We start from the raw sequence: 26,272 nt of genomic DNA, 5'->3' as shown, positions 1-26,272 counted from the left end.
GATACCGCGGTAAAAAATGTAATCTGTTCTGCTCCGGATGATATTATCTATAGGCTAGCTTTCGTTAAATAGACAGCGTGCAAAAATAAGTATTAAAAACAAACAAACAAATAGTGTTTGGTGTTTTGCAGTTGTGGTCAGTTATATCAGATGAAACTGACCGTGATTTAAATAAGAAAATGCACCAAAAATGCACCGGTTTACTGAGATATTATCTGTCTACATCACATGCAGTCATAATTGCTTTCATTAAATGGACTGCGTACAAAAAAAAATTATTAAAAACAAACAAACAAACAAACAGTGTTTGGTGCTTCGCAAATGTGGTCAATTATATCAGATGAAACTGAACGTGATTTAAATAATAATATCGCGGTTAACCGAGTTTATCGAGTCGTCTGTTAAACCGCTAGTCATCAGCAAAGCTTTATTAGCTATTTGCTTTGTTTTTGATGTCACCATTAAAGAAAACCGAGGGAACAGAAGGGAAAAGGTTCGCACCGGCTGTGATGAGGAGATTTATGCATCAGTTGAAACTATGGCCACCCTTGTTTGTCTCAAATGAACGCTTCTGTTCAAATGTTGTTTTCATATATTATGTGACATTAATTTAACTATAGCTCATTAAGACAGAATGAAATGGTTAAATTAACTTATCAACCCATAATGATGATGAATGGGGTAGTAATTCAGATACAAGCTGGGCAATTTGCAAGTCTGCACATTTTGATAGTGCTCAAATAACATTTTGAATAGCAGGTCATCCCCTCAATCAACTGCATAAGCACGTGAAGGCTCTCTCTCTCGCTCTCTCTAAAAAAGAACATGTTTTTCATGCATATGTATTAAAACATGTTCGCAATTATCCTTGAAAATTGCCTTCACTTGCTTTAACGGCTGAGCTGTCTCTTTGCTGCCAATGAGAAGGTCTGGTCTGCAGGAGAAAATGGGGTCAAAACATCATAGTTTACTAAAATAACACGCTAATTATATCACATTTTGCCAATATATATTTTCAGTGTACTCCATTTTAGTGAGAAAAATATCAACATTTTCACCTCAGCATCTCTGTTGAACACGAACAGCGTGCATTTATGGCAAGTGCACCTATACATCACAACGTTAATGTCACCTGACACATTCTGGAACGGATCTGAATTCGTCTGATGATGTGCAGAAAACGCTCACGCCTATTGCTTTCCTTTTCCCGTTTAAATCTGGCAGGCAGTTGCAAGTAGCAAACACAGTTGGTTACTGTCAATGCATAGTATATCAGCACCATTTATTTATTCCGTATTACTTGAATTAATTAAGCATAAAGTTAACCCATTGTCAATTTCATTTCAACAGACTTGGGTATAAACGCCTGATAAATATACTAGGCCTATCTACTGACGAGAGTCATTACAGCAAGGTACGGGGCGACATTATACTTTTTTATCGCAATAATAACTGAGGATTGCTTTTAATAATTTTCAATGGGTAGTTCTCGAGAGCGACTTGACCATGCAGCGATAAGGTAGCGCGCAATCCTCGCATCTGGCGCGAGCTACTGAAGCTTGAATGGCTGCGAATCATTAGCCTACCTGAAATTACATCACACTTTGCAGATTAATCTGATTTCTAAGAAATAATATTTTTATAAATAAATAATATTATTGTACCCCACATTGACACCTCGTTATATTAAACGCTAGTGATATTGTTGCACTGCAATGTTCTTGACAGCTGTTACTCTACGAGAAGCAGCTTTGCGCACTAATTCATGAGCAGTCTGTCAGTCTCGCCGTTAGTTTCCATCTTACTGAAACAGAGAATCCAGCCTCTTGCTTTAAATGAGTCCCACTGACAGTGGTCAATGATATGTATGTAAAATACTCACACATCTCTCACCAATATTTACAATATATGATCCGTTTTACACATTTCCAGAGGAGGAGGTCGTTTTGCTTGAAAGTAAAATGGCCAAATGCTTTATGTATCACAATTTTAGTCAATATTCACACTGAAAACAAACAGACCCCTTATAAGAGCTAATATTGATATTGAATCTGAGATGTCTGAATAAGCTCTAATTGGTCTCACCACATAAATGAAGGCTTTACAAAATGTATTGGGTTGAGTAAAACTACAGCAAACTGTATGTTTGAACTAGAACTCAGTAATAAGCAATAGAAATGGCAGAGAATTTCAATGAACTTCTGGGTGTTTACAAAAGGACTAATGTTGTGTGTGTGTGTGTGTGTGTGTGTGTGTGTGTGTGTGTGTGTGTGTGTGTGTGTGTGTGATGTGGTGGTGTGGTGGTGGTGTGTGTGTGTGTGTGTGTGTGTGTGTGTGTGGGTGGGGGGTGGGGGGGTAAACCCTACATTATGCACAAAGTCCCCACAAAGATGGCAAAATTCTTGAAATCCTTGTCCTTGCAGGGACAGTTTTGGTCCATTATTAGGAAAACAGCTTATAAATCATACACTAAAAAAAATGCTGGGTTAAAAACAACCCAAGTTGGTTTGAAAATGGGCAAACCAAGCAATTGGGTTATTTTAACCCAGCGGTTGGGTTAAATGTTTGCCCAACGTACTGAGCAGTTTTATGTAACTCAACTATTGTTTAAAAAATACTGTATTGCTAGCTTAAAATGAACCCAAAATATGTTGATTAACATACGTTTAATAAATGAACATTTATTAATAAGTTTAATGAATAATAATTAAACATTTATTAAATTGCTCATTAAAACATTTTCACCTTTTGATTATTATTGTTGCCTCTAGTAATTATGTGTCTGATTTTTAATTTCCAACATATTTTGGGTTCATTTTAAGTCAGCCATATAGTAATTTTTAAACAATAGTTGAGTTAAATAAAACAACCCAGGTTGGGCAAACATTTAACCCAACCACTGGGTTAAAACAACCCAATTGCTGGGTTTGACCATTTTCAACCCAACTTGTGTTGTTTTTAACCCAGCATTTTTTTGAGTGTATGATGATGTTTTTTGAAAATGTAAAAATGCAGAAAGTTTTCTGTGATGGGTAGAGTTAGGGTTAGGGGGAGAAAATATGCAGTTTTTACAGTATAAAAATCATTATGTCTATGGAAAGTCCCCATAAAACATGGAAACCCGATGTGTGAAAATAGAAAACAATATACAAAACAAAACAAATACTTTTTTCTTCTTCTTCTGCGGAATACAATAGAAGGTATTTTTAAAAAATTTGGTAGGTAAACAGTTTTTGGTTACAACTGACTTGTATTGTATGGTCACAGATTTGACTTATGTGGTCACCAACCAACACTGAAAAAATGTTTACTCCTGTCAACTATCAGGATGGATTTCCCTTTTTCCCATACATACATTTTGGTCCAGTGACATAGAAACATATTTCTGAACTAGTTATAATAACTTATGGGAGATGAATGTTGCTGTACAGCTTCGCTCAGGGATTGTTTACACTATGATGAAGTGGACACTGATTCAATCACACTGTGTTATGAGAGTTATGCATTTATAAATACTGTTGCTGTCCATGGTGCTGATCTTCACTGCTCCAGCTGAGGCAGTGTGGTCGTTCTGACACTCAGAATTCATGCTGAATGCCTCATCCTTTCTCCATTAGATTCCAAAGACACAACACCAACCATATGAAGCACTGACAGTTTTCTCACAAAACATTTGCTACTCTTTTTAACAATCTTGCAATGGTCTTTTAATGCACAACTAATGGTAATATCTACCGATTTGTTTTTAATTAAAATTTCAGATCAATTTACAAACTGAATATACACTCTAAAAAATGCTGGGTTAAAAACAACCCAAGTTGGATTGAAAATGGACAAACCCAGCTGTTGGGTTGTTTAGGTTAAACATTTGACCAATCTGCTGGGTTGTTTAAAACTTAAAATGAACCCAAAATTTTATGGAAATTAACATTTATCAACAAGTTTAATGAATAATTAAAATGAAACAATAAACATTTATTATATTGCTTATTAATAAATGTTCATCTTTTGTTTATTATTATTGTTGCCTCTAGTAATTCTGTGTCTGATTTTTAATTTCCAACCTATTTTGGGTTCATTTTAAGCCAGACATATAGTAATTTTTAATCACTAGTTGAGTTAAATAAAACTACCCAGGTTGGGCAAACATTTAACCCAGCCACTGGGTTAAAACAACACAATTGCTGGGTTTGTCCATTTTCAACCCAACTTGGGTTGTTTTTAACCCAGCGTTTTTTAGAATGTAGCTTTTGAGATATTACAGGCCGAATTAATTTAACAGATTATTTTAACTGAATTAAATACAAATACTGCAGGGCTAAATCAATGACAAAAACTAACAGATAATGATTTCTAAATTATATATATATATATATATATATATATATATATATATATATATATATATATATATATATATATATATATATAAGATTAACCAATAATCCCATATTATTACTATTATTATTCAGTGTTAAAATAGTGCTCATTCTAATTCTGGTTTAGTATGGCAAACATACATTTCTGTTGTTCTACGCAGCTGACAATTAATTTATTTTATTCAAGTTAAAAATATTATTTAACATCACTGAATCAACCAAAAAAAAAAAATAATAAAAAAAAATAAAACATTTGGTTACACTAACAAAACTAAATTTAAAGGCCAGTTTTCTTATAGCCTAACAGTTTATATGTACTGTATCAATTGCAGGTCACTTTTACAGTGTAGCTACTGTAGCCTAAATCTAAAAATGTGCTACATTAACATCTAAATGAATTCACATTCAACCTCACTGCACCTGAATGGGCCATAGGCTTCATCTAAGGGTTAGGTCATGTTGAAATAGCTTGTGAATATGCTCCTGCTCTGCTCCTCTATAAATGACGTCAGATTTTCTACTCGTCATGCTATACTGCACCTGAACTAAGACCACCATCACTATTACGTACTCATATTAAAGTGATTTTACTGATGTGTTGTTTGAAATTGCAATAAATGGAACTGACAGGTTTTTAATAATATTTATGCTATCATATGCGTAGACCTACTTCATTTGCAATAGGATATGATTCACCACTCCATGCAGACCTTTCAAGTTCTATTTTTTTCTAAGCCTGCTATAAAAATAAGCCATATAAAGTAGAGATTTTCTGAACAGTTCTGTGACAATTTTCGTTCTGTGAACCCATAAACATGCCAGTTTATGTAGCCTAGTACTAATCGCTGTAGGGCAGAAAGCCTGCAGTAGAATATCAATAAGTATTAGCAACATGTGCTCTCATTTCCTTCACCCTTAATAGCATAAAATCACCAGCCAACCATGCACCATGTGTTCCCTCTTTTAGGTTTTTTTGCACTTGTTACTGAATAGACATTATATTTGCAAACTGATTATACAATCATTTTAATATCTTGATTTTCAATAAATTAGCATTTTAGTTGTTGAATTTTTGCAAGTTGAATGCAACATTTCTATAAACAAAACAGCTCTTAAGTAATTTTAACACTATTTATTGTTTACAAATACAATTACAGCAGGTTTGTCACGTGCGTAAATTTTATTATTTCGTATTTTGTATTATTATTTCAATCAAAATACAGAATATAAGTAAAACGTATTTATTTTTTGCGATAAATTCTTTGTTTTCGTAGTGTCGTGAACTCTCCGGAAGCACGGCGTCAAGTGCATTCCATTTTCCCGCGCTTTGAGAGAGCGAAAGTGCTTGATCACGTGACAGAGCGGTGAAGGAGAGGAAGTCCGTGCCGCGTGGGGTTGTGGGAACAGTTTGATGACGTCTACTGTTGAAGTAGAGGAATAATAACGCAGGTCTCCACTGGATTTCGTGTTCACGGGTAAGGCATCCTAAATTCTGTTTTGTTTTGTTAGTTTTCGGCGTGGTTATGCACATACAAGCTGCTTAACAGTGCGTGCATGAAGAGAACACAACATGTCGTCTGATCATGTCCGCTGTATCAGCGAGTTAGTCTTAAAGTGACTCTTCTTTAATTAAGTACTCCTGCTGTTCTAGTATTAAGGAAGCATCATCAGTTGGAGAGTTTATTGTTTGATAACACATTTAAAGCGCAATGTTTCAGCGAACAGAATGAAATTAGTAACTTAGGAAGTTTTTGTTTACCATTGTTTCAAGTATAATGTGAGAGTCTATTTTAAAGGGTAGATTTAAAGCATCCCAATCGACTTGACTTTCCTGAAATATAAAACTTGATTTGTTTTTCGAGTTTAAAACGCATTGCTCTGAATGGAGTTATAATAAAGTGACTTTCATAGGTTTTAAGTACTATATCCACTCTAATTCATACACTCCTCACTCAGTCTGTGCGACTGAAGGCCCTTCCCTCTCCAGGACTGTCAAGTTTAAAATAGAGGAGTGTCTTGTTACTTTCCAGAGCCTCCAGATTTTGTGTGAGCTGTGGTGATATCTGATAGCACTGAGCATCTAACCCTGCTTGTGCGAGATACAGTGGGTTCATAACGTGTGAGCTCATTTAAGACACAATTCCTGAAAGTCATTGGACCAGAAAACAAAATCTCAATGTTATTGATTGTAAAGAGAGAGAGAGCAAATGCACTTTTCAAACAAAGCATTAAAAAAAAAAAAGTTGGTTTGGTTTTAAAATGACAAATCAAAAGATATTTTGTTAAACTAAGACAGTATTCTCTTCATGTTGTTGATAGTTAATGTGATTGTCTACACCCGTGTTACTCTGATAGGATCTTGAGGAGAACTGACTTCAAAACATGCATTAAAAATCAAATGGATCAGAAAAGTGAAGTTGATTCTGAGAAACTCAAGTAGCATTTGTTTGAAGCAAAATTCATACATTTGTTCACCCAAAAATGAAAATTCTGTCATTTACTCACCCTCGTGTTGTTCCAAACCCGTAAGACTTTCATTCATCTTCAGAAGACAAATTAAGATCTTTTTAATGAAATCTGAGAGATTTTTGCTCCTTCATTGACCATCTACACAATTACCATTTTGACGCTTTAAAAAATTCATAAAGACAACGTAAAACTAATTGATATGAATTGAGCGGTTTAGTCCAAATTTTATGAAAAACTCGATTGCTTTATATGATCAACAGATTTAATTTAGGCTTTTATTCAAATATAAACATTTATCAATACACAAATGATGGAAGCTCAAGCATGTTTTCTTGACGTGCAAGAACCAATGAGGTTCATTCTCTTGTTACGCAGCACGTTTGAGCTTTAGCAAGAACCAATGAGGTTCATTCTCGTGTTACGCAGCATGTTTGAACTTCCTCAACAACCAATGAGGTTCATTCACATGTTGCGCAGCACGTTTGAGCTTCCTCAACAACCAATGAGGTTCATTCTCATGTTACGCAGCACGGTTGAACTTCCGCTACAACCAATGAGGTAGGGCTGGACAATAATTCAATATCAATATATATCGCAATATAATTTTTTTCGATAACGGTGATATGATTTTTAAACACATTTCCGGTATTTCGATATATACATTACAGCATCACTGACTTGAGGCGCAGCCGTTAGAAAGAGCAGAACGCGATTGGCTATTTGCGTGATGAGGTACACCACAGAGACATGCAGCCACCAGCCCGTGCTCAACAGTTGTACGCTAAGATCAAACGCGAACGCGGCAAGTTTTACAAAATGAGTAGCCTACACCTGATGCAAATGCGATGGAACAAGCTTCCACAACTTGATGAAAATATGTGTGCATAACTACACCGTGCTGGTTAATGTTTGGTGCAGGAGAATGTATGAAATAAAAACTTTAAACACGGATACCTTATTCTGTATGAGCTATGTGTCACGTGGCTAGTGTTATTAAACTCATCGCGGAGCTCCGCGCTGAAACCGAGCATATGCGCGCTCCGCCTGTATATCATAAAATAATCGTATTTTTCATGTGTTCGTATTCAAACTCCAGTTCTGACCGCATCGCGAGCAAAATACAAACAACACACGTGCTGTGCTGAGGTAAACGGCCTACGGCTTGCGTATTTGAACGCAGCTGGAGCAGGCAAAGGTGAATGAACAGCACTTTTGTGACATTTGAATTCTCCGCTGTAATGCGATCTCACGCGAACATATTTTCCATTTGGGCTGGTAGATTACAGCAAAACAATCCACTTCCGAGAGAAGTGATGCTTCCTCATGCATAATACCGCAATTATAATCTTATGCATACTACAGCGCAGTGATTGGATTAAATGAGCTTTATGTCATGAATATATATGTCGAGATTCGCTCCAAACAGTCTACGTCAGCATGTTCGACCATGCCCATACTTGGGCCGAAAGTACACGATTACGTCAGATTTTGTGACGTTGCTCCGACTCAGCTTTTCAAACAGGAAGACAGAAATCGCTCTGAAAAATGCAAAAATAACTATTTTTCACTTATTAATAACATTGAGTACCTTTAGTGTTTTCAATGATGTGCAGCCTATGCATATCTGTTTACATCTCAAAAAAAGTGTTTTGGGGTTTCATGACCCTTTAAGAATAATAAAATCAGCCTACGTTATAGTTTAATGTTAAAGATATTAATATTACTAAAGTGAGTGAGTCTTATGTTTATTTTTTATGTTTGTATGAAGGCTAAATACAAATAAAAGCTGAACATAAATTTATTTGTACTGTTTTTATCTATAAAATATTATATAGTTTTATAGGAAGAGATTTCATAGATTTGGCAAATTCATTTTTCAGACGTTTGTAGGTACAGACATCCGTTGCGGCCGTTCTTGGCAGTTTTTCTGAGGCTATTATATAGTTCATATCGATATCGGAATTATATCGTATCGACCGAAATTAAGAATTATATCGTGATATAATTTTGGCCATATCGTCCAGCTCTACAATGAGGTTCATTCTCGTGTTACGCAGCACATTTGAGCTTCAACAACCAATGAGGTTAATTCTCGTGTTAAGCAGCACGTTTGAGCTTCAACAACCAATGAGGTTCATTCTCGTGTTAAGCAGCACATTTGAGCTTCAACAACCAATGAGGTTAATTCTCGTGTTAAGCAGCACGTTTGAGCTTCCTCAACAACCAATGAGGTTCATTCTCGTGTTAAGCAGCACATTTGAGCTTCAACAACCAATGAGGTTAATTCTCGTGTTAAGCAGCACGTTTGAGCTTCCTCAACAACCAATGAGGTTCATTCTCGTGTTAAGCAGCACGTTTGAGCTTCCTCAACAACCAATGAGGTTAATTCTCGTGTTAAGCAGCACGTTTGAGCTTCCTCAACAACCAATGAGGTTAATTCTCGTGTTAAGCAGCACGTTTGAGCTTCCTCAACAACCAATGAGGTTCGTTCTCGTGTTACGCAGCACATTTAAGCTTCCACAAGAACTAATGAGGTTTGTTCTTGCATGTCAAGCAGGTTCAGTTGAGCTTCTGTTTGTGCGCTGATCAGTGTTATTTGAATAAAAGCCTAAATTTAATCTGTAATGCGATTTGTGTCTCTTCAGAAAATGTTGACTAAACCACTCAATTTTATGATCTCTATATGAACTTTTTGAAGCATCAAAGTGTCATTTGCATAGGGACAGAAAACTCTCAGATTTAATTAAAAAGATCTTCATTTGTGTTCCAAAGATGAACAAAGGTCTTTCAGGTTTGGAACGACATGAGGGTGAGTAAATGATGACACAATTTTCATTTTTGGGTAAACTGACCCTTTTAGTGTCCAAATATTTGTAGATGAAAGCCTATTGGTTAGAGAACAGTCTTTATAATCTGTTCTCTAACCCACATATCAAGTGTAAAACATCTGTCATGATCTTGTTTCTAACTTAAATATTGTCATTGCTGAAAGAAGCGGTTTCCTTTATTATGAACAGGTGTCCAGCTTTGGCGTGGAGTAACAAGAGTAACAGCTAAGCGAGAAGGACTGCCCTCACAAGATGGGCGCTGTGGTATCTCGGTGGAGGGTAAATGTGCTTCAGTCACTCAAACTCGAAGGATGTTGCCTGCTATTTGGTTTTAATGTGGCTTAATAAAAGGCACACAAATATATGGTGTGCTACTGCTGTTGTCTCTCTTGAATGCTACAGTGTCTCTCTAATATGTGTAGATTATGTGTGTATTAAGTTAATATTGCATACAAAGGTAAATAAGAATCTAAATATAGAAATGTTTGTACCTCCTACAAATTTTCAACTGGGCCAAGCTTTCTTTACTGTTGCTTACTCTCGTGTGTCCTTTCTCAGGCCAAGCCATCCACTGTAGAGGTCTTGGAGGGTCTTGATAAGGTATAAACCTGCATGAGTCTTTTAACCATTTTCTGCCATCCCTCATTCTGTGTTGTACTTTTCTGACATTGAAAGTGTCCTTATGCAATTAAACCACAGAGTTGTGATAGTCTTTTCTTCCCTATATTGTGACGTATATCAGAGTGAAATGGCTTTTAAAACAACAACAAATGTAGGGTGTGGTTTCATTTTGTTCATGGGGAAATGATTGGATGGTTGTGGTTTGCTATTGGTGGATCTCATGTGAGTGAGGGAGGGGAAATTATTTTGATTTAAAATTGAGGCACATGAATTAAAAAAAAAAAAAAAACTGCAATATTCCATTAAAAAAAGTAAGAATTGTTCTTTTTGTTTTCATGGTGATTTCAAACCGGTGTTATTACGGTGACTGCAGGTATTTTTTCCCTCAGTCGTGGTTTATAGAATAACACCATGTTACAGACATACACAAATGTCTGCAACAGTACAGACACTGTGTGTATTTTAGGATGGGGGTTATGCAGTACTGCCTCACTGAGAGAGGTCTGTTCGGTTGGCATTTCTTGGGGCTGGGCTGAGTTTTATATGATTAACTTTATTTGTACATTTACTGTTTAGAAGCCAAAGACATGTGATTTGTCCTAAACAAGTTTGACCTGATTTGTATCACGAAAAGATCTGTGCACAGTTAAATCAGTTTTGCGGCTTTTGATTAGATCCTGTCTCTCAGGTTCTACTTTGGTTTTTAGGTCATGAAGTTTTGACAAGTTTTCCTTCTGCAGGACATAAAGTTTGTAGTAATTAGGTGATCTTAGGCTGTTAATCATGCTGTTATTTGACCTGATCCTGCTAAAAATATACCCTCAAATCCCTGGCTGGAACTCAGTACTTCACCCCATCACCTTCTAAAAAAAACAATGCATTACATTAACAATTGTAAGTGACAAAAACAAAACAATTAAAGCATTAATGGCAAGTATGTTTTTGACAATGAATCGTCAGCACAAAATTTATGATCATGACGTGTCTACACAGTTATATTAATTATTAATTAATTACATTTTTGAATGAAACTTTTGACTTGGTTTTCAGTAAAGCGGGGTTTCTGCATGTATGTTTACATGACAGCAATGTACTAAAAATGGAAATGTTTTTCACGTACAAATGACAACATTGTCAAAAGTATTCCCGTTCACTTGTAGCCGCGAAAATGACTAAAAACACTGTATTCATACTAGGCCAGTAGTTGATAGAGTCACTCCTGTAAAGAAACACTACGCGCCTGACTGAACACGTAATAAGCAGATGATAGGAAAAGTAATCGTGGCATCACCGTTCTTGATATTTCCTCTGTTGTAAGTACTTTGGATTCAGTCGTCCAGTTCAGACCATCAGCGGAATGATGGCATGTTTTCACAAATTTGTGTTTTTGTAGTTTACACGAAGACAATAACTTTTTTTTTTTTTTTTTTTTTTTTTTTTTCAAAAACCCACAACTTTTTCAGGCCCCAAATAATCTTTGTGTAAACGAATAGCCAAAACGCATAAAAAGCTCTGTTTTTAGTAGGCCTGCAACGATTAATCGCGATTAATCGTTTGCAAAATAAAAGTTTACGTAATATATATGTGTGTGTTCTGTATAATAATTATACACACACATACAGGTATAAAGTTTAGAAATGTATGCATGTATTATATATGCGTATATATATATATATATATATATATATATATATATATTATATATATTCATATATTTATATATAAATATAACATTTTTCTTAAATATATACATGAATGTGTGTGTATTTATATATACATAATTATTATACACTGAACACACACATATATATTACATAAACACAGACTTTTGTTTTGCAAACGATTAATCCTGATTAATCGTTGCAGCTTTTTTAGTTGAAAACAGTGTAGTGTAAATGGGCCCCAAAGTCTTAATTGACCCTTACACAAATTGAGGCCTGTAAAATGTCTTAATTTCAGAATGTCTTAAATTCATAAAGTCATGGCATTAAATGTTGCATGCATTGCAAAAAATGAATGTCTTCCTCTGTATTTTTGTCTTGTTTTCCAGTACAAATATCTAAACCTCCTTAAATCAAGATACATTTGAGATGCAAATGTAAACTGAAATCTTGAAAAATAGAACAAAATTAAGTGAGTTTATGCTTAAAACAAGAACAAATATCTGTCAGTGAGTTATGAAAACTTCCCTTTGAATGAAGTTGATTTTTCTGAGCCCATTATTATATAATCATGACAGATTATTTGTTCTTGTTCTTCATTTTGATCAATTTCACAGAAAACAAGACTTCATATTTTATGTCATTTTTAGTGCTGTCAACATTAATGCATTAACGCGTGATTATTTTTTTCTGGTTTGACGCATTAAAAATATTAACGCAATTAACGCAGCATCCGTTTTTTTCCGTCATCCTTTGGCTAGCATTACAATATATGATCACGCTCTTATTCATGCAAATGCTTTTAAAACATTTAAGCGCACCAAAAGAAAACGCGCAGTCTGTGAATGTCCTGTCACGCATACACGACGCACGGAAAGACGCGCGCCAGAATCAAGTTCTCTGTCACGCTTGAACGAACAATAACGCCAAAAATATCCATTTTGTAGAGTATCCTCATAAGAGCAGCCTTGAATGAGGTAAATAAAGTCTTAAACGAAAAGTAAAGAGTTGTGAGAACTTAAATTTCCCTTTATAAAACCTGCAGTAATCTTGCTTTACTAGGAAAACACAGTTGTACTTAAATATGAATGATACTCCAAATGTGAGTAGTAGTTGCCATTTGAATGAGACTAATTACATGTTTTAAATGATCTCTCTCAGGATATCCAGGCCCTTGAGGAATACAGAGAGAAGAACCAGAAGCAGAGGAAGTTATGGGTTTACAGACTGCTGTTGTACTCAGCCCTGCTCTACATGATAGCCTGTACAGTCGTCTACGTCTGGTACATCCCAGAGCAGATGATAGGAAAAGTAATAGTGGCGTCACCATTCTTGATATTTCCTCTGTTGTAAGTACTTTGGGATCAGTCGTCGAGTTCACTCCATCAGTGGAATGATAGTAAATTCTGTTCATTTGGTTTTGATTCAAAGTGTACATTTTCTAATGATGATGACATAAATGAGTTGCTTTTCCTTCCTGCAGAGTTTGGCTCCTGAGGAAACTGCTGATTGTTTTATACAACAAGCGAACGGAGAGAAACAGTAAGAATTTCCCTGTCAAAATCTGGATTCGAACCTGATTTTATATTTGATCTCATTATGAGGTCAGTCTGTAATGATGACACAGAAGTATTAAGGCCCATTCACACAAGAACGATAACTATATTGGCGTCTACACCAGCAGATGATATCGTTCTGTTTATTCTGCACGTGCTGCAGTTTTGATGTCTGTTGCTTTAAACTTTTAGGGGCGGTTTCCCGGACAGGGTTTAAATTGAGCCAGGATAGGCCTTAATCCAGAATAGTTAATCGTGGTTTAAAAAAATGGCTTTCTGAATCACGGATTAAGTACAGATTACTAAAACCTGGACTATGGAGTCCTGAATTAAAATAAACTATATTAATTTAAATCCAACTGTGATAATCTGAATTAGCATGAGAGAGGTTGCCTGTAAAACATGGAAGGAACCAAGAAAAGCTTAAAATTGCAGGAAAACAATGGCAGCAAAAAAGACTCCAATATAAAAAACTTGACTAAACAAGAGACATTTATTTTAATGCAAGCAAAATACATCAGCCTGGAATGCCTGGAAATATGTTTGTAATGAATTCCTTTTAAATAGATGATATATATATATATACAGGGAGTGCAGAATTATTAGGCAAGTATTTTTTGATATATTTTTTTTCCAAGTACATTTTACCAATTCCATCCACATATATATAACTATATATATTGTTTTTATCATTTATAAGTATACATATTGTTCATGAAGGCTGGAAATGAAAAAATGCCTTATATTCAGGTGTGCAGAATTATTAGGCAGGTTTTCTTTTACAGGCCAAATGAGCCAAAAAAGAGATTTAACTCAGACTGAAAAGTCAAAAATGATTAAATACTCATGAGAAGGACGCAATACTAATGCAATACTAGAAATTGCAAAGTTAAAGCATGACCAATGGACAGCAAAATGCTCATTAGGTCAGCGGGGTCATACAAAAACAGGTGGAAAAGAAAAGACGCATGTTAACTGCAAAAGAATTAAGAATTAAGGTGAAGAATTAAGTGTGAAACCATCAGGAACCCTTTAGTCTCCAGCGCCACCATTTTCCAGAACTGCAACCTACCTGGAGTCTCCAGAAGTGTGAGGTGTCAGGATCTCAGAGACTTAGGCTAGCTAAAGAATCCTAAAAAATGACCTGCTCTTAATAAAAAATCACAAGCTGAAGTGTTAGAAAATACATTAAGACTGGGTTTTTATAGGCCTTATAGACAGACAGATTGAGAGTGACTCTTGAAGGACCAGCACCACATCCTCTTGTACCACCGTTTGAAGAATTTATCTTCCAGAATCTGGCAGTAAGATGTGGGAGTTCACTTTTAGTCCATCTCTTATCCTGAAATGTCCGTCTTGCAGATATGGACTAAAAATGATCTTCTAAAACTTACTGTCAGATTTTGGAAGATGAATTCTTCAAACGGTGGTACAAGAGGATGTGGTGCTGGTCCTTCAAGAGTCACTCTCAAGCCGTCTGTCTATAAGGCCTATAAAAACCCAGTCTTCATGTATTTTCTAACACTTCAGCTTGTGATTTTTATTAAGAGCGGGTCATTTTTTAGGATTCTTTAGCTAACCTAAGTCTCTGAGATCCTGACACCTCACACTTCTGGAGACTCCAGGTAGGTTGCAGTTCTGGAAAATGGTGGCGCTGGAGACTAAAGGGTTCCTGATGGTTTCACACTTAATTCTTCACCTTAATTCTTAATTCTTTTGCAGTTAACATGCGTCTTTTCTTTTCCACCTGTTTTTGTATGACCCCGCTGACCCAATGAGCGTTTTGCTGTCCATTGGTCATGCTTTAACTTTGCAATTTCTAGTATTGCATTAGTATTGCGTCCTTCTCATGAGTATTTAATCATTTTTGACTTTTCAGTCTGAGTTAAATCTCTTTTTTGGCTCATTTGGCCTGTAAAAGAAAACCTGCCTAATAATTCTGCACACCTGAATAATAGGCGTTTTTTCATTTCCAGCCTTCATGAACTATTATGTATCACTATAAATGATTAAAAACAATATTAATGGTAGTTATTAAGATTGATGTGGATTGGAATTGGTAAAATGTACTTGGAAAAAAAATATGATCAGAAAATCAACTTGCCTAATAATTCTGCACTCCCTGTATATATATAAAATATAAAATCATATGATTATTAATGCTTTTGTTTTGTCCTTTACATAGCAACAAACTAAACATAACTATTTACATATGTGATAATCGGTGTTGGCAGTCTAGAAATGATACGGGTTTGATCCAAAGCACTATCATAGTGGTTGTTTCATTATATATGTATTTAAAAAAAAAAAAAAAAAAAAAAAAAAAACTTGTTAGCAGGTCCTCAACCCAAGCACAAGCTCTACACTTCACCACAATAATAATCACCAAAAAAAAAAAAAAACATTAACAACAAAAAATTTACATAACAGTCTCTCCATATTCTCATCTTTCTAAAAAATGCATAAAATGACACTTTTTCAACATTTACTCTCCCAATTCAGCCCGGTGCAAAGCATGATGGGAAGTGAAAGTCCTGTTTGATTGGTTACTTGACTGAAACGTGTTATTTCAAAATGAAAACATCAAGTGAGTTCTAGTAACCATTTCAAGTCAATTTAACATGATGCAATCACATTTGAACCAGAAACAAACAGATTGTTTAAATAAAGTAAACAGCACAATAAATAAATAAAATATATATATATTATTATAATATATACACACACAGTGTATATCAGTATATATCCAAGTAATACATGAGTCTTCTTTGAAACACAACGTTAATCTGAAGTTAAACCTGCCTCCTTGTAGGTTTAATTTAAGCCTCAGTTCAGTCCTGGAGTAGATCTAGTCTTCCTCCAGGAAATCAGCTTATTAAACTCTGGACTAGACTAAGTCTAGGACTATTTTAAACCATGACAGAGAAAGCAAATTTCTGTTTTCTGGTTTAAAGGCCCATTTTATTCTAGGACTAGGCTTATTCTCTGTCCGGGAAACCGCCCCTTAGACTCATATCCGAAGCCCATTTGCTTATCCACGTTCAGCTCCGACTCGGAGAGCGCACACAGAAAGCCGCCTGGGGAACAGTGTCTCTTTTGCGTTTTAATATCAAACACGTCCTGCAGTTTAGCAACAGTAGACTGCAGTTTACAACACACTAATTTGGCTGGTATTTTGCCACAGTGAAGGAAAGGAAGGTAGGCGGGACGGAATGCGGAAGTGGTCCTGTTTTCATAATCTATTACGATCAATTACAATTAATCGCACAGTCCTACTTTATCGTTATAGTTATCTTCCTTGGTGTGGGCGGGTCTTTAATCCTATATACGTGTTTTTTTTTTCTTCATATCTACGTGTTGTTGTTTTTTTGCATCTTAGATGAAAAATTAGAAGAGCTGAAAGCAGAGAAAAAGAAAATAGTGAGTAATCAGTAGCAGTGTCTTTCTTTGAATGTCACTTCCTGGTGTGTAGTTCATTTTGGGCTAGTTTGTCTGTTTTCACACCTGTATAGAGCACTTCGGAGATGCTTGAGTGCATAAATGTCAGGATTTTTTAATATGAGCGATGAGCTAGTAATTTCACCCAGTCAGAGATCTTCTCTCGTCCCGTGTGAGCTAGTTAGCCGAAACTAATGTTAGCCCAACACCGTCCTTTTTTCCTTTCATCATACTGCTGTCAGTGAGAGAAAGAGATCATTTCTGCTCTTAATAAATAATCTGAAATCAATGAAGACAGCGGGTAATTGGCACAAAGACTTTACTTGGTAAAGTGCTTAGCTAACGACTTGTCTGTAAATTAATAGTGTTTAGTGATGGGAGGAAATAAATCTGAGAAATTGCTTGTCATCCACTGTCATGTCTAATAACTTTCAATAATTACAGCTGATGGATTTTCGCACTCCCCATTATCGCAGTAGGGCTTGTAATTATTCTATTCATTAAAGTTAAATAATTAGCACTATTTGCTCTTTCCCTGAAATGAAGTTTTAAAATTAAACCAAACAGAAGACGGTGCGAAAACGGGCTGGGTTTCTTTCTGCAGTTAAACTCAGAAATGAGCAGCGGGATTAGCTCCTTTATCCAAAGTGGACCAATGTAATAACTAGAAATGTTTTTTGAAATTCTTAACAATATATGTTTTCAGTTTTCATTCTTAGTCAGTTGGCATCTCTGTTTAATGTCATTGTGCTTATGCGATTGTAATATTTTCTCACACAGCTGGAACAGGTAATGGAAACGGAAACCTACAAAAACGCTAAGCTGATTCTGGAACGGTTTGACCCAGACTCTAAGAAAAAGCTTGTACGTACTTTCTTCTTAAGTCTGCAAATAAATATATTGGCCCATATGTGGTGGATTAACGTTTTTGTTTTCTCTGAAGGAGTTGGAAGCTCAACCCATTGGCCCACCGGCGACTCCAAGACAAGGCCAAGGTGAGCAAACGAATCCTTTCTCTCTCAAAAGTCAATGGCTTTGTTGCGTTTAACTGTGAGAAATCATGTTATTTTCTGCTCAGAGCTGCGTCAGAGGCTTGTGTCCCCTCGTCCCGCTGGACGTCCACCTCCTGTTCCTGTAACTGCCCCCGCAGTCCCCCTTACTCCACTATCTGCCCCGGGTGGGCCGCCTGAAAAAGGTCTGGCAACCTCGACACCACATGGTCTGATCAGGAGGCCTGGGACTCCGGCTGGCTCTCCTGCCCCAGGGATGGGTGAGTGTCTCATCCTCACTCAATGTCTGATTGACTTTAGTTGGCATAGATGAGCTGGTAACGGTGGTTCAACAGAGACCTGTGTCTTTTAAAGAAACAAAACATTGAGTGATAACTAGTCATAATCAGAAGCCAACAAGTGGTTGATGCTCATGTTTTTCTTGTACTGCCATACATACTGTTTCTGCAGAGCGTACTGTTCACAGCTTGTGGATTTTCTTTAAGGCTAAAAGGGTAACACTTTAATTTGGGGACCAATTCTCACTATTAACTAGTTGCTATCAACATGCACATTGCTAACATTTTGGCTGTTTATTAGTACTTATAAAGCATTAATGTCTTATTCTGCATGACCATATTCTACAATCCAATACCTAAACTTAACAACTACCTTACTAACTATTAACAAGCAGTAATTGAGTTTGAGGCAAACGTTGTAGTTAATAGTGAATGTGTTCCCCAAACTAAAGTCCTGACCACTAAATGCCACCTACTACATTTGCCATAAAGCATAGTAAACAATCGGCACACACTGCATTATCTTTGACCTTGATAAATGAATTGGAAGTAATCAGTGTGTGGGTTTTTAAATATACATTTTCTTCCTCATTTATTATTTGGATCACCAAAAGTTCATACCAGATTGCCAAAAATGGCAAAATTTCATTAACAAGATGATAACTGGACATCACATGCAATGTAGTGAGGTCATGTGACAACAGTGAAAGGAACTGCTATGTGAAATGATTTTTTTTTTTTTTTTTCATGCACTATTTTAAATTAGTATGTGCTAAACACTGTAAACTGCTCAAATTAATTAAACATTAAGAAGTTGTTTATAGAAACAAATTAAACTATAATAATAAAAAAAAAAAAAAATACTGTAAGTTTTACCTCAATTGAAGAGTGAATGAATTGAGGCTTTTGGTAATGTTTGAGAATTGGACCAGAAATAAACAGACTGCTGGACTTGAGGAGTCCAGTGTTATTGTTAATTAAAGCTAAAACAATTCAAATAATTTTCAATAATTAAAAAATAAAACTCAAATAAAGTGAAATAAATATTACAAAAACGTAATTTAACCGAAACTAACAATTAACTTAGTTATGTGACTAAAACACACACACATATATATATATATATATATATATATATATATATATATATATATATATATATATATATATATATATATATATATATATATATATATATATATATATATATATATATATATATATCTTTGCGCCCTGGTCATGTACAAACATCTGTTAGCAGTGACTGACAGGTGACACGGGCCCTGCTGTGTTGGTCACGTGAGTTTTGCTGTGTGTGAACAGATCTGGGCCCTGTTCAAGCAAACACCTTTAGGAAGAAATTGGAAGTGAAAAGCACCTTGGCCCACTGCGGCGTCTCCATATGCTGGTAAATGAGTAAGCAGCAGGGATTCCTGACTATGCCAAGTCTGGCAGAAATGACCAGTCTTCTCGCTATGATTGCTCTTGATGTTAAATTATATTAATTATGAGTGTGGATCACAGCGGGCATGAGGAGGGAGGTCCATATCAGTGTCGTTATTAAAAGCTGTCCCTCTTATCATTCATCATCGGCCATGCAGCACTGAGCCACAGATCCCGCCACCCGACTGACACGTGTGTGTGTGTGTGTTGTGTGTGTGTGTGTTCACAGGAATGCACCCTCCAGGTCCTCCGCTGGCCAGACCCGTCCTCCCCAGAGAGCGAGGTGCCATGGACAGGGTCATTGAGTACCTAGTGGGTGATGGACCTCAGAACAGGTGAATGGTCTATCTTGAAATCATGATTTATATCTTTACACTGAGCAAAATCAAGGTGTGATATGATTTCCCAAAAAGAAAGATCACTATATAATGCAGACAAGTTCAGCCAAGCCCAAAGAATAAAGATAATTTTAGCTGAATTACATTCTGAATTAAAATGGCTCACATCTGTAACTTCTAGATAAAAAAACCTGAATAATTTGCAATGCATTTCAACTTGTGCAATGTGAAACATTGAATATGTTTACATTTGCACCAGTAATGCACCTTTTTAATATAAAAATCAAAGTAAGGTCTTAATCCATTTTAGATGTTTACTTGACACGAGAAGAAGTGTGGTTGTTTTTGCTGCCATTTTTCACATAGCAGAAAAGAACTCGCATACAGTCAGTGTGTTACTGGAACGTTTTAATCTTCTTGCGTCAAATGAAAAACACATTTTTATGGACGTATTGAACAATATTCGGTGCCGTGATGGACATAACATAATGCAGATATAACTGGGTTTGAACGCTGTCGTCGCGTTCCTCGCAAACTGTCTCTGGATGAAGATACGGAGCAGAGACTGCGCAGTGAGTTGTGTTAAGAGTTCAGTGATTTGGAGAAAGGGGAAACCTTCAGAACAATGTCACAGAGTTCATTCATGAAGTTGTGTGAACGACACGGTATCCGTGTACGTCTGAACACATGCGCACTTTGGTCAGAGCGGTAATAATGAAAGTTGCATGTTACCAGGGTTTGCTCTTGTCATGCAAAAATCTTACTGCGATTAAGTCCTTACTCTGATTATTGTAAAAAAACTGCATTATTGGTGCAGATGAAAACAAATTCATTAGCTGTGTTTCCATTACCCTTCCAATTGTGCAAATTTGAAGTTGCGAATTGAAAATATGCCCAGTGGAAACACATCAATTTTGTTGGTTTTACAGCAAATTTTTACACTCGCTTAGTTTTTTTTTTTTTTTTTTTTTAAATGCAATTCGAAAAAGGAATATTTTGCAAAACTGCAATGGAAACATTTGCATATACAGGTCACCTGGCATACGAAAAAGTTGATCATTCTCATGTTTGGATAGAAGACGAGACAGAGTTCTTTATTAAACTCATAAAAGACAAAAGAATTACGGGAATACTGGATTCTAAACAACAGAGAAATGCTACAATTTATCAAGACCTTGAAGCAGATAGGAGGGAGAAACACCCAGAAACACCTCATACGTGGCTGTTCCCAAACATAAGGGGCTTTTAAAAGGTATTAAAAATAATGGCTAGTGCAGTGGCTGCGATTATACTTAAACCTACTGACATCTGTTGGCATGATTTTTTTGGACTTATCGCGAGAGGAAAAAAATTACATTTTAGTTGCATACCGTTGATTAATGGAAACGCTGTCATTTCGCAATTAGTTTTTATCAACATTTAGAAAACATTGCAAAAGTTTTGTGCACATCTTTAATGGAAACCCGGCTGAATTGTTTGGTAAGCGTTTGATACAAAAAAAAAAAAAAAAATTTAGTAGTAGTGATTGCAAACATCACTATTCTAAAAGAAAAGCAATATTGATAATGTAGACTACTTCGGATGTAGAGTTCGGGATCAGTAAGAGATATATATATATATATATATATATATATATATATATATATATATATATATATATATATATATATATATATATATATATATATATATATATATATATATATATATTTTAAGAGATTAACATTTTTAATAAGCAAGGATGCATTAGATTGATAAGAAGTGGCATTCATAATGTTACAAAAGATTTTTATTTCAAATAAATGCTGTTCTTTTGAACTTTATTCATTTAAAGAGAAAAAAAATGTAAGGTTTCAACAAAAATATGAAGCAGCACAACTGTTTTCAACATTGATAATAATCAGAAATGTTTCTTGAGCATCAAATCATCATATTAGAATGATTTCTGAAGGATCATGTGACACTGAAGACTGGAGCAATGATGCTGAAAATTCAGCTTTGATCACATGAATTAATTACATTTTAACATATATTCACAGAAAACAGTACTTTTAAAATTGAAAAAAAATATTTCACAATATTGTTTACTATATATTTTTGATGAAATAAATGCAGCCAGAAAAAGAAATCTATTTTAATGTTTAAAATTAATCCTTACATCCTTAGACATAATGTAGCTAACAACGCAATGCATTTTTTTTAAAGCTTAAAATATTTTTTCTCTCTTATTGCAGATATGCTCTGATATGCCAGCAGTGTTTATCTCATAATGGTATGGCTTTAAAGGAGGAGTTTGAATATGTTGGTAAGATTCAGAGAAAAACACACTTTGACTGACGTTTGACTGTTCAGTATGTCACTGAGCTCTTTAAAGCATAGATGTTTTTTCAGTGTAAATCCCCCCCGCTGATGATTCACACATTGTTAATGTGCTGCATGTTTATTCTCACATTCATGTGTCTAAGGATCATTTCAGATAAGTTGAGTTTGTTTTTTGTTTTTTATCGCCAATGTTTTAGCATTCAGATGTGCCTACTGTTATTTCCTGAACCCGGCCCGGAAGACACGTCCCCAGGCCCCGCGTCTCCCAGAATTCACCGCAGAAACCAAGATGAGCCAAGACCCCCCTGCTGTTGCCATGGAGACAGACCTGTCTAGCTCTCCACCTGCCCCAGGTACCAGATCTCCACCAGAGTTCACCTGAGCAGCAGGAGGAGGTGATGTTTAGATGCTCCTGATATTCTGAGGACTGTGAGGACTTATGCACAGTATTAAAGGTTTTGATTTGAGAAGGGCTGGGTTTGTTTACTGCAGGTTTAGTGTGTGTGTGTGTGTGTGTGTGTGTGTGTGTGTGTGAGTCCCTGCTGCTCGTGCCCTCTGAGAGGACATTTGCTGATGTGCTGAGAGCAGATCTGTGAGGTGATTAAAGGCTTTAGAGTCTTATATTCCCCCCCACTGTGCTGCCTAGTTAGTAGGGCTTTACCCTGTGTCTCTACCTGACACACACACACACACACACACACACACACACACACACACACACACACACACACACACACACACACACACACACACACACACACACACACACACACACACACACACACACACTCTCTCTCTCTCTTGTCTTGCTTTCTCTTCTGTTATTATGTGCTCAGTCAATGGCAAGTGATGACTGATGATACATTGAGTGTTTGACTGTGTGTGTGTGTGTGTGTGTGTGTGTGTGTGCACGCTCTGTTTCTATTGTGTATCTTCATTCTGGAATTTAGTTATAGCTACATTTATTTTATGAATGTAAAACATTTTATTTTAATGATTTTTCAACCTTTTTACCACCCTCTTTGTCTGGTTGACAAGTGAATATTCTTTATATGAACAGTATTTTAATTTCCGTATTGTAATAATTTTGTACTTTTTACGTTTCCATGTATGGGCCATTCTACAGAATTGGTTCAACGTCAGAGTTAGAAACATCTTAAAAAATGTCTTTTTCCACAAATTTTGGATGTATGCAAATTGTATAATATCGAAGGAACACATTTCTAGTAATTGTGCAGTTACTTATTGTATTTTCAGAAAATTTTGGAATATTTTATTTTCCTCTCCCCAAATTTGTCACTACCGAAACACAATAATAAATAATTTAATAAGACGGTTTACATTGACCTATTAAGATATTGTTTACATCTACCTTGTAAATATATATATATATATATATATATATATATATATTTTTTTTTTTTTTATAAAAAAAAAAAAATAAATCACACAGGTAAATTAATAATTACAATTTTAACTATTTCAAGTGTAATTTTTGAGATTTGTATTTTGAATCCAATCTTTCATTGTAAAAGTCATAAAGTTTATCATACTGATTTCAAAGTGAAGGATTCATTAGTTTGAATATGCATTGAAGCAAACACTATCATAACATCTTAGGTGATAATTCAATATACTTTATTTTTGATAAAACACCCCATGTTTCGGTCGTGACTGCACATTTTCAGTAGTGACAGTGATGTGTTGGTAGTGACCACATCACGTTACAGGATTTAAACTTGCATACTAAAACATTAAAATACTAATGATTTGCATAACTACTAAAATTTTATTTCCCCCAAATAAATGATTGTGTTCCCTAATGTCACTACCAAATAAATGATGATTTTATATATATTAAGCTTACTGATATTTTAAATATTATTGTGGGTTTTAATAGATAATAGAAGGATCTTAGTAAACATCTAAAATGTGAATACTTTTATGCTTTTTAAATGTGTGTTTGGTTGTGGGACAGCAGTTTGCACCAGTTCTGTAGAATGGCCCATATATATAATATTAAATTGTGTGGGTGTGTGTGTGTGTGTGTGGGGGTGTGTGTGTGTGTGTGTGTGGGGGTGTGTGTGTGTGTGTGTGTATGTATATGTTTGTGTGTTCAAAAGTATTCAAAAGTTTGGGATCAGTAAGGGTACTTTTTATTATTATTAAATTGTTTATTCAGAAAGGATGCATTAATTTTGTTACAAACATTATTTTGAACTTTCTATTCATCAAAGAATCCTGAAATATGAAGCAGCACAACTGTTTTCAACATTGATAATAATAAGAAATGTTTCTTGAGCATCATTTAGAGTGATTTCTGAAGGATCATGTGACACTGAAGACTGGAGTAATGATGCTGAAAATTCAGCTTTGATCACAGGAATATTTAAAATTTATTCAAATGTAATTTTTTAATTATAAAAGTATTTCATTTTTCATGCATAAAAAAAAAAAATTGTAGTTTACCTTGACTCCACTGTCTTCCACGCTCTCTCTGACTCGGTCATATCATGTGCTTATGGTATTGTCGTCATAACCATAGAGAGGAAATAGTCTGTGTGGACTTTGATGAAGCTCTGGTTTGTGAATGTTAGGTTGACATAGATTATTTTAAAACCACAAGGAAAATCAATGATAAGCCTCTTTACGCAGTGAAATAATGTACTAACAATCACTGGTTTCCTTTGTTCATTAGAGGGTAAAGCAGCCAGTCCAGGGCATGTGAAAGCAGAACCTGGAGAACAGCACACAGAAGACAGTCCTTCAGAAGAGAAGCCAGCAGATCCAGATCCACACACCGACCTCCCCGACAAATCAGAGGGCGAACATGATGTGTCCGCCATGGAAGTGGAATAGAGCGAGAGAGAATTTGCCAATATCTTGTGTGTATGCGCATGTGGGTTTGATTCCCGTTGAGGGTTGATTTTCTTATTCTTTACCTTTAGTTTATTTGTATCTGTTTGTTTTAATTTCTACATGTTATATTGCAGTGTTATTTAATACATTAGTAAGGCAAAGCTAAGTAGAAATAAGTTAAGGGGTCAGGGATTTTCGTGATGGTTTTGGGAGAAATTCTTATTAGTTATGATGTATCTGCAATAATTAGTTACATTTCTGGGTTTAATAGGCCTACAATGTTTTGTGTTTGTTTACATTTTATGTGAATGGAACCTGTATGTAAAAACATCAATGCAGCAGAACGTTCAGCACATAACTGTTTATTCTCTTAGTTGGAAAGAAAAGCAGCTATTGAATTTCATCCTCCATATAAGCAGTTTTGTGACTGAATGTATTTAACATTCTTATTTACAATATGTAATAATGCAAAAAATGTAATTCAAAAGAATATTTATGATATTTATAGATATTAATATCCTCTCAGTGCCTGTTACATTAGGTGTAGCATACATTAGGTGCTGTGCAGAGAGAGATTGGTCCCATGTTTACATGTGTTCAGGTACCGCCATAGGAATGTCTGGTTATTTATTACGGCATAAAAACAGCCCTTCAGTGTTCTCAGCCTCATGTGCCTTTATGTTTGACCTCTTTCAAGATTTAAAAAGCAGATGAATTGTCAAGTAATTGTCAAGCATAGCATTATGTGCGAAAAATACAGTGCTGTTTTTATTTTTGTCTACAAGGATTAATATGAGAAATAAAGTTTTTAAAACAGTATTCTGATGTTGAGATTTTTTTTAAGGCACAGAATTCAAGATATTTTATTATTATTATTATTATTATTATTAAATATTATTTCCTATTACACCAACTGCAAATAGCCCAACTAGTCTGCAGAGGCTGTTGTCTGAATGAACCAGAGAAATTTGCAAAAGAAATCCCGCTGATAACAGAATCAGTGGCGTGGAGATCGGCAGGTGGTGCTAGTTTTTGACACGACCGACCCGACTTCGAATCCGCCTTTTTTC

General features: G+C 35.5%; 1 protein-coding gene across 2 annotated transcripts; it reads left to right on the top strand.

The window, feature by feature from the left end:
* Nucleotides 1-5,699: 5,699 nt before the first annotated feature.
* Nucleotides 5,700-26,021, top strand: lnpa (limb and neural patterns a). 2 transcript variants are annotated; one of them, XM_048192819.1, is made up of 13 exons: nt 5,700-5,854; nt 9,866-9,955; nt 10,235-10,276; nt 13,120-13,307; nt 13,442-13,500; nt 16,894-16,934; nt 17,733-17,816; nt 17,896-17,947; nt 18,031-18,222; nt 19,913-20,018; nt 22,256-22,326; nt 22,541-22,696; nt 25,042-26,021. In XM_048192819.1, the coding sequence occupies exons 2-13, from the start codon at nt 9,929-9,931 to the stop codon at nt 25,200-25,202; spliced, it is 1,179 nt and encodes a 392-aa protein (XP_048048776.1). In that variant the 5' UTR covers nt 5,700-5,854; nt 9,866-9,928; the 3' UTR covers nt 25,203-26,021. The 2 variants fall into 2 exon arrangements, with proteins under 2 accessions (XP_048048776.1, XP_048048777.1); XM_048192820.1 differs by lacking the exons at nt 5,700-5,854; nt 9,866-9,955; nt 10,235-10,276; nt 13,120-13,307 and adding an exon at nt 11,546-11,610.
* Nucleotides 26,022-26,272: the final 251 nt, after the last annotated feature.

Source organism: Megalobrama amblycephala, linkage group LG6 (assembly GCF_018812025.1).
Source record: "Megalobrama amblycephala isolate DHTTF-2021 linkage group LG6, ASM1881202v1, whole genome shotgun sequence".
Taxonomy (NCBI): Eukaryota; Metazoa; Chordata; class Actinopteri; order Cypriniformes; family Xenocyprididae; genus Megalobrama; species Megalobrama amblycephala.
Note: the sequence above shows the minus strand (reverse complement) of the source record. Positions and strands in the feature narration are given on the sequence as shown.

What these genes read in the sequence shown, in the direction of transcription:
- lnpa (XM_048192819.1), top strand. Translation starts at nt 9,929, where the DNA reads ATGGGCGCTGTGGTATCTCGGTGGAGG. An exon ending in CTGTGGTATCTCGGTGGAGG is followed by an intron (nt 9,956 to 10,234) that starts GTAAATGTGCTT and finishes GTCCTTTCTCAG; the next exon opens with GCCAAGCCATCCACTGTAGA. An exon ending in TTCTTGATATTTCCTCTGTT is followed by an intron (nt 13,308 to 13,441) that starts GTAAGTACTTTG and finishes TCCTTCCTGCAG; the next exon opens with AGTTTGGCTCCTGAGGAAAC.